Source organism: Eleginops maclovinus, chromosome 5 (assembly GCF_036324505.1).
Source record: "Eleginops maclovinus isolate JMC-PN-2008 ecotype Puerto Natales chromosome 5, JC_Emac_rtc_rv5, whole genome shotgun sequence".
Classification (NCBI taxonomy): Eukaryota; Metazoa; Chordata; class Actinopteri; order Perciformes; family Eleginopidae; genus Eleginops; species Eleginops maclovinus.
The window spans coordinates 6,310,556-6,323,136 of NC_086353.1; the positions used below are offsets into that span (position 1 = coordinate 6,310,556).

The following is a 12,581-nucleotide window of genomic DNA, read 5'->3' on the forward strand; positions in this document are numbered from 1 at the left end:
AGTCCTTTGCTCTTAAGCCTGCAGCACACACACACTTCACTGTAGTGCTCCTCACTGTACGTCAGTCCCCCCCCCCCCCCCCCTTCACTCCGTAATCAAAGAAATAAAAAAAGTCAGAGAAACTATTTTCAGCTGCTTTGAATCTGAAGAACCTCACCATAGGACTGAGAGTCATTCAAGAGGATAACGACATGTACTTTTTAAATTAAGCTATACAACTTTCACATTTTGAGACCGGCTTCTTTTGTCTACTATATGCATTGTTCAGAGGGCATGATACACCGACTGACATTGGATAACACATTGGTATACTCAATGAATTTCTTCAGTGTACATAATAGATGGAAAACATTCCCTCTCTCACTAAAAGTTTGAATTCTTTGCAGATGGAAATCAATTCACACATTTGAAGCTCTGGTGATACAAAGGAGGATACAGAAGAGTAAAGGAATCGTTATGCCATATTGAACACTGTTTATATTCAACAGCATTTTTCAGTAGCGTCTTAAAACCAATTTTCAACATTACATTTATCTTTTAAAACTGTCATACAAAAAAACACACTGATGAAGTGGGTTGGTGGCAAAAGTAACACAATGCAGTGAAGCAAAGGATAATTTCGGGAATTTGCAGGTATTGTGAACAAACAGTGGTATGAAAGGACCTTTTACTGTAGCACTGATCCACTAACCATGGAGCGCTTTTTTAGTTAACTGTGTCTCGTATTTAATCTTCACTTTGCCTGTCTACTGCACATGCAAACTACTGCATTTGAGCTGTGTGCCTTTGTTTGTCATGCGAAATAAATAGGAATTATTTTCCCGGGAGTAGTTAGTATTCATATGCAAACTATTTCGCATATACAGGCAGCTGGATGGTAAATAGGGACACACAATAAAATGCATGTTGGCTACATATAGGCCTTTTCTTCCTAATTTTATTAGATTATTATATGGGTTTTATATTCCTCCTATTTATTTATTTTACTTTAATAATTCTTAAAATTACTTAACATGATCTAAGGGGAATAATGTAGCTGTTATGACAGATTATCATTTTTATTTAGCTCAAATATATATCAAGTTAAAACAACATTTTTAAAAGGAAAGTTTCAGATATAAGGTATTTATAATAGGCTGCAGATAATGACAACTTAAATCAGCAGAATCTCTAGAGTTGGATTCATACAATTAGTTAATCCAGGGAAAAACTATTGGCCAATTATTTTGATTACAATAAATTATTTCATGATGATTTTTTTTACAAATACTCAGCAAAGCTCTTCCAATGTGAGAATGTACTGCTTCTCTCAGTTTTGTATAATTGTGTACATATTGTATATCTTCTTTTTACTGTAGGATGGTGGCTAATCGCATTAGGGTGAGTAAAGGTAAATATATGCAAGTTAAAGTGACGCTACAGTAAAGCCACACAGGTGTCACAACATGAGACTTGTCAAGAAACTCACTGTGACCTCGACCAAACGGCGAGTCGCTGCCTGACCTCCCGAATTAGTTAGAATCTGCCTCTCAACATAAAAGCGGCCCAAATGTTTGACTACGACAAGCTATTCACACTTATTGTCTCTAAACTAATTGCCCGTCTGTGGCTTATTCCGAGAATCCTATATCTTGTTATAGTGCGTGTAGCTGAAGCTTAGCACGTAGAAGCATTAACTTGTCCTGACTCACGAGTGAGACTCGGGGATGGCCCGGTCACACGAGGTGATGAAGAAGCCAGGTGACAAAGGCCACGACCCTGCAAACACACCGATGATTAAACCAGTTAGGGTGTGTCGTAAGCCTTAAGGTGGTTAATGGCTTTATTAGTGCTATTAGATTTAGCAGGTGACGGAGGGGTATAAAGAAGAAGTTAAGGATTGTGCTAAACCTCAGTCTTAAGGAGGAAAGCAGCAAAAATACTCAGAACAAAAACATTTAAAGATGATCCCAGTTATGTTGCAGGCAGGGAAGTATTGTGGACTGAAGGTATCCTTGAGGACTATAATAATAACATTTTAAAGTACATATATATATCAAGTTTTCCTATCGTCAAAGACTCTTACTCAAATAATATTTGCTTTTCTTTCAAATACAAAGGTAGTTTAAAAAGAGTTAGAGCAGCCAAATGTAGCCCACAAGTAATTTTACAACCATTGTTTTTATCTACTACTACTACTACTACTACTACTACTACTACTACTACTACTACTACTACTACTACTACTACTACTACTACTACTACTACTACTACTACTACTACTACTACTACTACTACTACTACTACTACTACTACTACTACTACTACTACTACTACTACTACTACTACTACTACTACTACTACTACTACTACTACTACTACTACTACTACTACTACTACTACTACTACTACTACTACTACTCAATATTATGTTGTATAACAAACTTAGCTAAATGTATGACTACATGTATGCTGGATCATAAAAGGTGATGTGAATTAACAGGAATGGTCTGAAAAATAATAAGGGTTATTAAAATTCGGCCTCCCTTCGACTGCAACTTGAAATATTTCCTAATAATTGGAGCAGGAGCAAATTAGAAGTGGAGAAAATAAAAGACTAAAAGGAAATGGACAGGCATAGAGAGAAACGCATGAAGCAGAGAGAAGAGTAAAACAGTACTACAGTAAAAGAGTGAGCAGCAGAGTCTGAAGCTTAAACACACAAGGGAAAGGGGAGGTGGGCTGGGCGAATTAACTTTCAGGACACTCTTGACACCCAGAAGCCAATCAGATTTTCATTAACTGGCAGAGGGACAGGCAAAGCTGGCACAAGCTAATTAACCTCTGGATCTCTCACTGCCAAAGGAACATGGAGGGAAGTTCTCGGATGCCAGGGAAGAGGGGAGGAGAGGGAGCGGGGGGATGCCCTGGGCAGAGGCCTCCGGGCTGGGGAAATGTGTGAGAGGGCAGAGAACCGGACGGAGCTCTAAATATGAAACGGGGAGACGGGGGTGGGATCATGTAAAGTTTGCGGTGGTTAATTGAGATGTTTCCTAGTGGCTGTACACTCAGATTTAGAGATGTCTTCATTTGTGGTTTGATGTTGAGTAGCACGGCAGGCTACAAAGCTTCTGGGAAAGAGTGTGTGCGTGTGTGTGTTAACTGTAAATGCATGCACACATATGTAACTGTATAATGAGCATCTCTGAATAATCAGTTATCTCTTCAAGCTACAGTGAGAATAACTGGGAGACTTTGATGCTTGTCTTTGAAGATACTGGAGTATGAATGATGCAACGGTAATGACTGTTGGCAGTTAACGTCTTCTTTGTTTGGGCCAGCTGCAGATCATTCCTTCTGTCTTATTATTATTTCTTTAAAGGAGATACTCTATGTGTAAAACAACAAATGAACAATATGTTGAAACTGTAGCTGCAACTAACATTTCATTTAAAATAGATTAATCCTCCGATTATTTTCTTGATTCATTGTTTAGTCTTTGAAATATTATAAAAATACACACTAAGAAGTCTAACACAATGTGTTCAATTTGCTTGTTTTTTCTTACCAACATCCAAAACCTAAAAGACTCTAAACGTCCACCGATACATAACAATGAAAAACTGCTAAAAAGTCTTCAAACCAAAACGCTTGTTGTTGTATAATTAGTCAAATTGTTTCTGACTCATTGAATGGTCCCACCGGATCTCGGTTTACAAACTGAAAAGGAGGAACAAGGACTTAGAATAAAAAAAGAAAATGTTAATGGTTTATGAAAGGTGATTGGATTCATATATTTAGTGCAAGAATAGAAACTGAAGTTCTTTGATTTAATTTACCAACAACAGTGTAAAGGATACATACAGTTCTGCTGTCTGCATGCGTTTCCCTCTAACAGTACTACAACTACTACTACTAAAGTATGTTCCTGTGTTTATGCATTAGTGTGTGTGTGTGTGTGTGTGTGTGTGTGTGTGTGTGTGTGTGTGTGTGTGTGTGTGTGTCACATGCGTATTACCGTGGAATAGCGCCCTGGTAGAGGAGCTCGCTTCTGCGGGGGAAGAGCTCTTCGAACGAGAGTTAAAGGGTGATTGTCTGAAGCACTCATCCAGAAACGGACTGAAACATGATACATAATATTAAAAGTTACCCAGCTACTAAACTAAACACATACAGTATTCAAATTATTTTGAGAAATGAAGGTTGAAACCCATCATGAACCAAAGCACCGGGGATTATTGACTCACCTGTTTATTCCCACCATGTTGCTGTCTTTGTGGTTGTTGGCTTTGCTGACTTTTTCTGAAAAAAGAAAAAAGGGGAATATGTTACACCCAGTCAATTCAAAACTAATTACATATTTATATAATTTTGTTTTATGATCTATACAAATCCATCCCCTTAAACGATCTATAACAAGAGACAGGGGTTACAATGTACTTCCAATATACAACTGGGGAGTAACAATTCTCCAAATCAGGCTTGTTTTGGATCTTGATTTTGTTGTGTTTTTATTTTTCAGGAGGGGTTGTGGGAGAAATACGTCGGGTAAACATACTTGGTTCTATTTAATAAACTACAAGAACACGTCAAGAACAGAGATGTAGATTATCTTTATAAATTTGCTTTACATTAATAACTCTAATTATTACTCTCACAAATTGAACAGCACAAATTGTGTCTGTTAATAAATGGTTGATTAATTTCCCAAAGCTTCCCTGCACATTGGCCACTAGAGAAACTAAGACTATATGATCCTGATTCTTTCAAGTTTAACTCTGCTGGTAGAGCGCAGGTTGCCCATGCCAGCGGGGGGGCACTGACCATCTGGAGAAGTGGGAGTCTCTGGTGGGCCTGCCGACCTGTGGGCCGAAAGTTAGCCCAACAGCACCAGTTTGAAAAGATTTAAAAGACACTCATAGATGGTCAGATCCGACAAACCAGATGGCACGTGTGTGTTTGTGTACGGTAACACTCTTGCATGTAAATGGGGAAACAAAACATTACAAACACCTCTCAACATTTCTGACTGTGGCGTCAAAAACTGCCAAGAGTTGAATCATTGGTGTTAACATAATTACAGGAAAAAGTGTAGATGAGATACACTCAAAAAAGATTTACTCCCAAGGCTTTTACTTTTAATTGCAATGTATAGATCTATATAATAGATGAGTAGTCCCTTTCACAATAATATTCAAAGTCTTCAGAAACAGGACAGGTCTGTTGAAAGCGTTTCATCTGTGAAAGAGTATTTTTTCGTTCACACTTCAACACTTGAGTGTAACTAGCTGTGCAGTTATTGTCTACATCCTAATTCAAATATTAAACATTTTCTGATACAGCAAAGTGTTGCTCAGAATAATTAAGGAGAAGTTGAAACAATGTGATTCATCAACCGATCAACTGCTCATTATGACTCCTAAAGACGCTTAATAACAATTGCACTATATGTCACCCAAAAGTCACATTTCAAGGTTCAAGGGTTTTTATTTTCACCTGGTCATCTTTGTTTCAGGTGAGGTGGTAAGCTATCTGTAATGAAAGTCTGCAGGAAATCCTGCATTAAACATTGCTACAGAATGTTTGATCAAACATTAAATAGATTCTGTTCGAGTGCAAGGCAAGTACAGTTTCTGTTACACCTGTACAGTAAATACACAAATGAAAATAGAAAACGGAGGCTATCAAAGTGCTCCAGTGCATACCAGACAGAGCCAGTCTACTGTAACTTGCATACGAAATACTTGAAACAAAGTAGCCGTTTCCTAGCTGTTAAGAGTTATTGAGCATTAAATAAAGAGAATTTAAAGAGGTTTATGAGCGGTATGTAAAGTAAGAATTGCTACAGCTGTAATCTACTAATCCTATTATCGTTTTTTTCTGCATTCAGTCGTAAAAAGCCCTATACATTCTTCCTGAGAATGGGAGTGAGTTTCAAGGCGATGCACTGAAGGGAATTTCAAAGCTGCAACCATCTCAGTGTTCAGAGCGACCTTGCTACTGATGTGTCTCTGAGGTCCTACTGCTCTGGGTAATTCATATTGATTGCTCATTGTGTGACAGCGGCCCACTCTGTTCCCGTCCCCCTCACATTCAGACCCGGCTCTAAAGGGGGGCGGTCGTCGCCGTTGCCAGGCTAGCGATGCCCTGGCCTCCCTGGGTGGCATACAGTGTACCCCTGCTGCCCTCTCTACCCTCCTTATCCTCTGCCCCCCCCCCCCCACATCCCCTGTAAACACCCCACTCCGTCACACCGCTCGCCAAGGACAGAGGTCTCTTTCCACGTTGCCATGGAGATGCCGCACGGGAGAAATGTAAAGGGAGGAGGAGGGAGGGAGGGGAAGTGCAGGGGGAGAGCGTGTGCAGCCAAGTGTGCTTGAGCCGGCATGTCTGAAAACGAGTCAAGGGAGAGAGAGAGAAAGAGAGAGAGAGAATGAGAGAGAGGAGGAGAGGGAGGAGGGATGGGGGGCATTTGTGCAGACACCACTCCCCATGGGGCCGTGTGTGAGCGTGTAAAGGTGTGCATGCAAGACTGTGTGGGAAAAAAAGACTGCCAATGTGTGAATTTGTGAATATGTGTGAGAGCGAGAGGAGAAAAAAAGATTTACACAATCCTGTCCCTCTATAAGGCAAAGCAATCAGAGGCTGGGGTCACAGTCCAGGACTACATGCCTAACCCCCCCCCCCCCCACACACACACATTTGCACCTTTTCCCTGGGGGGAGACAATGGTTCCACCTCAAAGCTCTGTCTTAATCTAGCAATACAAACAGCTGTCTGCTGCTTCAATGTCACTTTCATGGCCGCACAGGTAAGAAGCAGGATGTCATTACATGTCGTATACAACCTCGACTTTACAACACAGCCACCGGAGGATGGAAATGGAAACATGTGGGTTTTATGGTCCAGTATCAAAAACTGTCCAAGGTTCACACTGCCGCGCTGCAAGGGGGAAAGAAAACATGTTGCTGTGTGTGTGTGTGTGTGTGTGTGTGTGTGTGTGTGTGTGTGTGTGTGTGTGTGTGTGCATTTGCGTGTGTGTTGTGGATCGACTGTTGCTCAGAGAACACTGTGTGCCTGGATTCACACATGTCTGGAAGGAACATACCTGACAGTTTGAACAGCAGCTCAGAGGCCATTTTGACCGATATGTCCTGGGAGAAGAGGTCTTTCTGGGGGCGGGCCAGCATCTCTGGGAGGTTACTCAATGGCTCGGTCTTTTCACTCGCCCCTAAAGTGCTGAAGGCCAGCCGGTGTGAGGCCGGCGGGATGAGTTCTGCAGGGGGCGGGTCCACCTCCATGGGCTCTGCCTTTACTTTCACCTTCTGGTACTGGTCTTTGCTGTTCTCTGCAGAAGAGGACAGAACAAGAGAGACAATTCTGGTTAAGAAAAAACTGTTAGATATTTTTGTAAGGATGAAGATTTACTGTAGGTTTTTCTTCACGGTAAAGAGGTTATTGTTTCCGTTTAAGAATTACAGACAGAAAAATAAAAACCTCTGCATGTGATTGTTTTATCTTCTTTTTGATTGCAACCCTGTTCATTTAATTAATCTTCTTCCACAACTAATGATTGCTGGTCTACTAATGCAACTAATACAGTTTCTCTGGACTGTATTTGTATGCCTTATCTTTATTGAACCAAACTTTATGCATACTACACGTCTTCCACTAAAACCATGACTGCAGGAAAGTTATACAGGTGATTACACTGTAGCTGTTTCTAAAATGAAGGCTTAATTAAATGTGTTTTTCTGTCTAAGTGCATGTCAGATGTGTTTATCTTGCACAAGTTAATTTTGTTCTTACAGCCAAAATTCCCAAATCACACATCTGCATCAAAAAGTGTCTGAACACAGTAAGACGTACCCTGTAAGACCCGCTCAATCTTCAGAGACTTGTTATAAAAGAAAATTCAGAACAAAAAACGTAACCCTCCAAAAGGTCAAATAATCACAGTGAGATAAGATTGAAAAAGACAAATTCTAAGTTTTTTGTTTTATTTGATTGAATTGCAATGAGCGGATCTACACAATAGACTAGTCTTCAATATTTAAAGTCTTTGGACACAAAAATTCTATTCATCAGAGCAAACACTTTCAAATACTTCACAGTAAAATATGTCCAACTGGTGATTATTAAACGTTCCTCTCCCTGAGTTGCGATCCAGAGATTTCCTCCTCATCGAGACCTGATTGTAGTGGACTGTTCTGTTTTTAAACTTATTTTTATTAATTTTTCTTTCAATAATTACAGTTTCAGGGAACATTGTACATACATATTTAAACAATCCGTAAATCAGTGTTCTTATTGTCCAGTGGCAATGGTGGTGTCCTTTTCTCATCCTCTATAATCCGTCCATTTTTTGCATTTGTTCTCAAATTGTGCCTCTTGTAGTCTCAGTTTGTGTGTGATTTTCTCCATTACAAAAATCTCTTCCACGGTACACATCCACTGCTCCTCAGTCGGTGGGTCTACTTTGTACCACATTCTTGTAATCGTTTTCTTACTGGCTGATTGTAGCAGCACTTTAACAAGATACTCATCCTCTCTTTGTATTATGTCTTGTGTCAAATTCCCCAAGTAGAGTATTTTACACGTTTTTGGTATCCCATATCCTATTATTTTTTGTAAATCCCTCCATAGTTTATCCCAGTATCCTTTTAACTTTTGGCAGGACCAGAATATGTGTGTATGGTCAGCATCCATGTGACCACATGCTCTCCAGCATGGTTGTTGAATAGACACCACTCCTTTCCTAATCTTTGGAGTTATAAAAAATCGGACCATGTTCTTCCAGTTAAATTCCCTCCAGATCCTGGAGCTAGTGGACGTGCACTGCGTTTTACAAATATTAAACTTCCTCAGTAATTTGTTCTTTCAATTCCTTTTCCCATTTTTCTTTGATATAAAGAGAGGAAGACTTTCTGCATGACATCAAACTTCTATATAGGACTGAGATTACTCTGCATTTTTTACCTTCATAAGCTCTCCGAAATACCTCAACAACTTCATTATCAGTGTCAGTTTTTATCTGCCTTCTCATAATAATCCTTTATTTGCAGGTAGCGATATTGTTCGTATTGATCTAATCCAAATCTACCCCTCAACTTCTCAAAACTCTGCAGCTTACCCCGTTCAACCATTGTACATATTGCTGTGATCCCTTTTCTCGCCCATTGTTTAAACCCTTTATCATTTATCCCGGGTATAAACCTATCATCAAACGCAAACCAACTCAAAATCTTTATTTCTTTCTCCAGTTTATACTTTTCAACAACAGTATTCCATATTTCGAGTGTAGTTTTGGTTATGGCGTCTAATTGGTTACCTAATTTTCCCAGTAGGCCTTTATTTGATATCAAGTTTCGTACTTCGGCGTCCATCTGCCCTATTTCTATACTGAGGCAAATTCTTTTTAAACACTGAAAAGGTTTTCTTTTTTCCAACATAGCAGCATGCTGCCCAGAACCGCAAAGTGATAACAATATGAAAGATATATTATAAAGTGATCATTTAGTCTTGCGATTTTCCTTTTAGATGAGGGTGGAGCCGCCTGAGTGAGCAGCAAAAAATATGACTTTCACATATATGTACAAATATATTACACATCCAGCAGACATGTTAAGAGGTGTTGGAATTAAAGCTTGAACAGTGAAATCCCCCAAAAATGCCAAAAACAATGCCGCTTAAGCTGAGCTGAATCTGTTAGCATCTCACTGTTTAATTATTAGGGCATGAGGGAACTGTGAGGTCAGACTGTCGCTTGGGGAGGGCTCCTGCCGCTCATGTGGGTTCACTGAAGCAAACAAGGAAGAAAGAGGAACACTTTAAATGTTAACTAAAAGGGAATTATTCAACGTTTATGATAACTCGAGGTGTTGGATGACAGAGTCTCTCATGCTAGTACTTTTTCAGCTCATGAACAATGGCATGGTGGAACAAAAACAAGCTGTGACTCACTTTTCAAACAAGTTCAAGAGGTGAGGCCAAGTGAGCACGCTAAAAATAGTGGGGATGGCATCTGTGAGGAATGTCCCGTGTCGATCTGCAGAAGCAAACTCTGACGCTCTTCTCTCTACACATATTACACAGAACACTACAGGCCACCATTATATAAATGTTAGAAACCATAAAAAAGAAACTGACGCAGGCTTTATTTTCTCAATGGAGAGCTAGACCATTGTCAAACGCTGCTTCTCTAAAGTCCTCTGTGGCTTAATATACTTTATTAAATGCGGGCCTACTTTAACTACAGTGAGAACAGTTTGTGCATCAGTATGATTTGGAGTAAATAAATGCTTGGTTGCTACATCTGTTACCATGTGAACAAAGGTATCTGATCTCTGGCTGCAAGGATGGCAGGAGGCAGTGTCTCAGTGCGGCGACAAGCAGGAGCAAGACAAAGCAGCGGGGCTGATACAGTGCCGCTGACATGGCGACTCAGCCCGATTATGGGATATATGAATTTGGCAGGGCATCGGGAGCAGTGGGAGGGGCACGGGGGAGGTTAGAGGAGCGGGATAAAGAGTAGGGAGGGAGGGAGATACGAGACAGTAACCCTGCGCTAACCCTGCCACCCCTCCCCTCACATTCTCCACTCTCCTGCTGAACGAGGCCACTGTGAGACACGGAGAGCAGACCTGCAGTACAGTGTGTGTCTGCGTGTGAACATGCAACAATCAGAATGCTAGCTTCTGTGTTAATGTGGGTGAATTAAAGTGTGAACTCCCCCTTGCCGCCTCCCTGAGGTGTCCAGGTGTAGCCAGCATGAGGGGGGACACTGACAACCATCAGCCTCACTAATCCTTTAATCAGGTGGCTAGAGTTGGCCAAGAGTAACCTAGGAGAGGCTGATGGAGGGGCAAAGGAGGAGAGAGACGGGAGGGTGGAGGGGTGATACTGTTAGGGGGGGGGCACAGCTCTGTAAGGGTCACCAAAGGGACACGCTTGCTTCCTATCATTGGATCACCACAGAGGCTGAGTGGACTGCAGCGCTGCAGAACAGTGTCACACAGAAACGCATCCCGAGTACCAACGCACGTCGTACGTACTTGAGCTCTCAGCGTTGGGACAAACATGCTTACAACCCCAAGAGCCATCACAGAGAGGTCACATGACACAAAGAGAAAAAATGTGGTCGTAAACACGCTGAAAGCCTCACATCAAAACAGGGTAGTTCAGAAGGGTACCTGTCACACAATGAAAACGTGGCCTTACTCCCACACTGATAACAGCTAGGGCTTTTTGGCCGGGGTCACGACCTAATGTTCTGGAGCCATAAAAAGCAGCCCTGAGTCTGTCCGAATACAGCTTGTGTGTGTGTGTGTGTGTGTGTGTGTGTGTGTGTGTGTGTGTGTGTGTGTGTGTGTGTGTGTGTGTGTGTGTGTGTGTGTGTGTGTGTTTGCCCTTTGTGTCTATGAGTGCATGTGTCATCCCCTCTGGTGCTGAAGCCTTTTTTTTGATACACCAGCTGCCATTAGGCTACAGAAACAGGTCTTGAGGAATGTGTCTGTCTGTCTGTCTGTGAGTGTGTGTGTGTGTGTGTTCTGTAGTATCAGTGTTGCTCCAATTCCTCTGAATTGTACTTGAAAATATCAGTAAAAATACCATGTGTGTGTTTTATACATTTGTGTGATAATACCATCAGGGATAATGAACACTACTATATTTTGATTTATATCATGACATCAAAACACATGGGGCGATAAACATTTGAAAACCAGGCAAATCGAATTTCATTGCATATAATAATAATTTTCCTGTTCACTTTTAGCCCAGATATTAATCTTGCCAAAAAATGCAACTTGACGAGCAGGCGTCACAAGTATACATAAACACATCTTGGTTCTTCTGGCTGTTTGTGTGGTAAATAAGCGATGAACTCTTCGTTTTATTTGGGTTTTACGGTCAGTGCTTAAGATTTATGTCTATGCTTAAACAAATGCACATGGTTCCTCTTCATGCAGCGCTCCATATGTTTTAGAAACTAATGACAATCTGTTAAATTGCAAGTCTGTCTAAATTAGGAGGTTAAAACTTGTCCAAATGTGTCTCTTTAAGTAAAAGGCTGCTAACAAAGCTACTTTCAGCTCCATTTGGTTTGTAATGGCAACCATATTGCAGATTAACAATGTGTGTGAATGTGGACTGAATGCCAAGTTACTCTAAATGCCCTGTACATACCTTGTTCCCTCTGACGCAGCACTACTCAAGATTTGAGTCAGAATGAAAGTGACGGGGGTTTATGCGATGTTCTGTTTTTAGTGATCCAACTTTGACCTCAGATGTCCACTTGAATCTGTGTGGACGTGACAACCTCTTTCACTGAGAATATACGGTAGGTACAGACCCAGGACAGATTTGTAACTACACTTAAACAAAAAAGTCACACACCATTAGAGACTTAATGCATGCGAGTCAATTTACTGCACCACTTTGATGCATCGATGGCACAGTAACAAAAACTTGGACAGACAGCCAGAGGAAGGGAAGAAAAAAAGTCATACAGTGCCAAAATAAGAACACCCGAGGGTAGGAGAGGAAGGAAGAAAGTGGGATGGGGAAAAAGAGATGGGGGAGGACAGCAGGATGAAGAATGG

General features: G+C 40.9%; 1 protein-coding gene across 2 annotated transcripts in view; it reads right to left on the reverse strand.

The window, feature by feature from the left end:
• Positions 1 to 12,581, reverse strand: part of znf827 (zinc finger protein 827) — a 63,851-nt gene that overhangs the window by 15,512 nt on the left and 35,758 nt on the right. For both annotated transcript variants that reach the window (XM_063884088.1, XM_063884087.1), the window contains exons 6-8: positions 7,088 to 7,327; positions 4,227 to 4,281; positions 3,998 to 4,098 (exon numbers count right to left, since the gene is read on the reverse strand). In XM_063884088.1, coding sequence (XP_063740158.1) covers positions 3,998 to 4,098; positions 4,227 to 4,281; positions 7,088 to 7,327 — 396 coding nt within the window. The remainder of the gene's footprint in view (positions 1 to 3,997; positions 4,099 to 4,226; positions 4,282 to 7,087; positions 7,328 to 12,581) is intronic.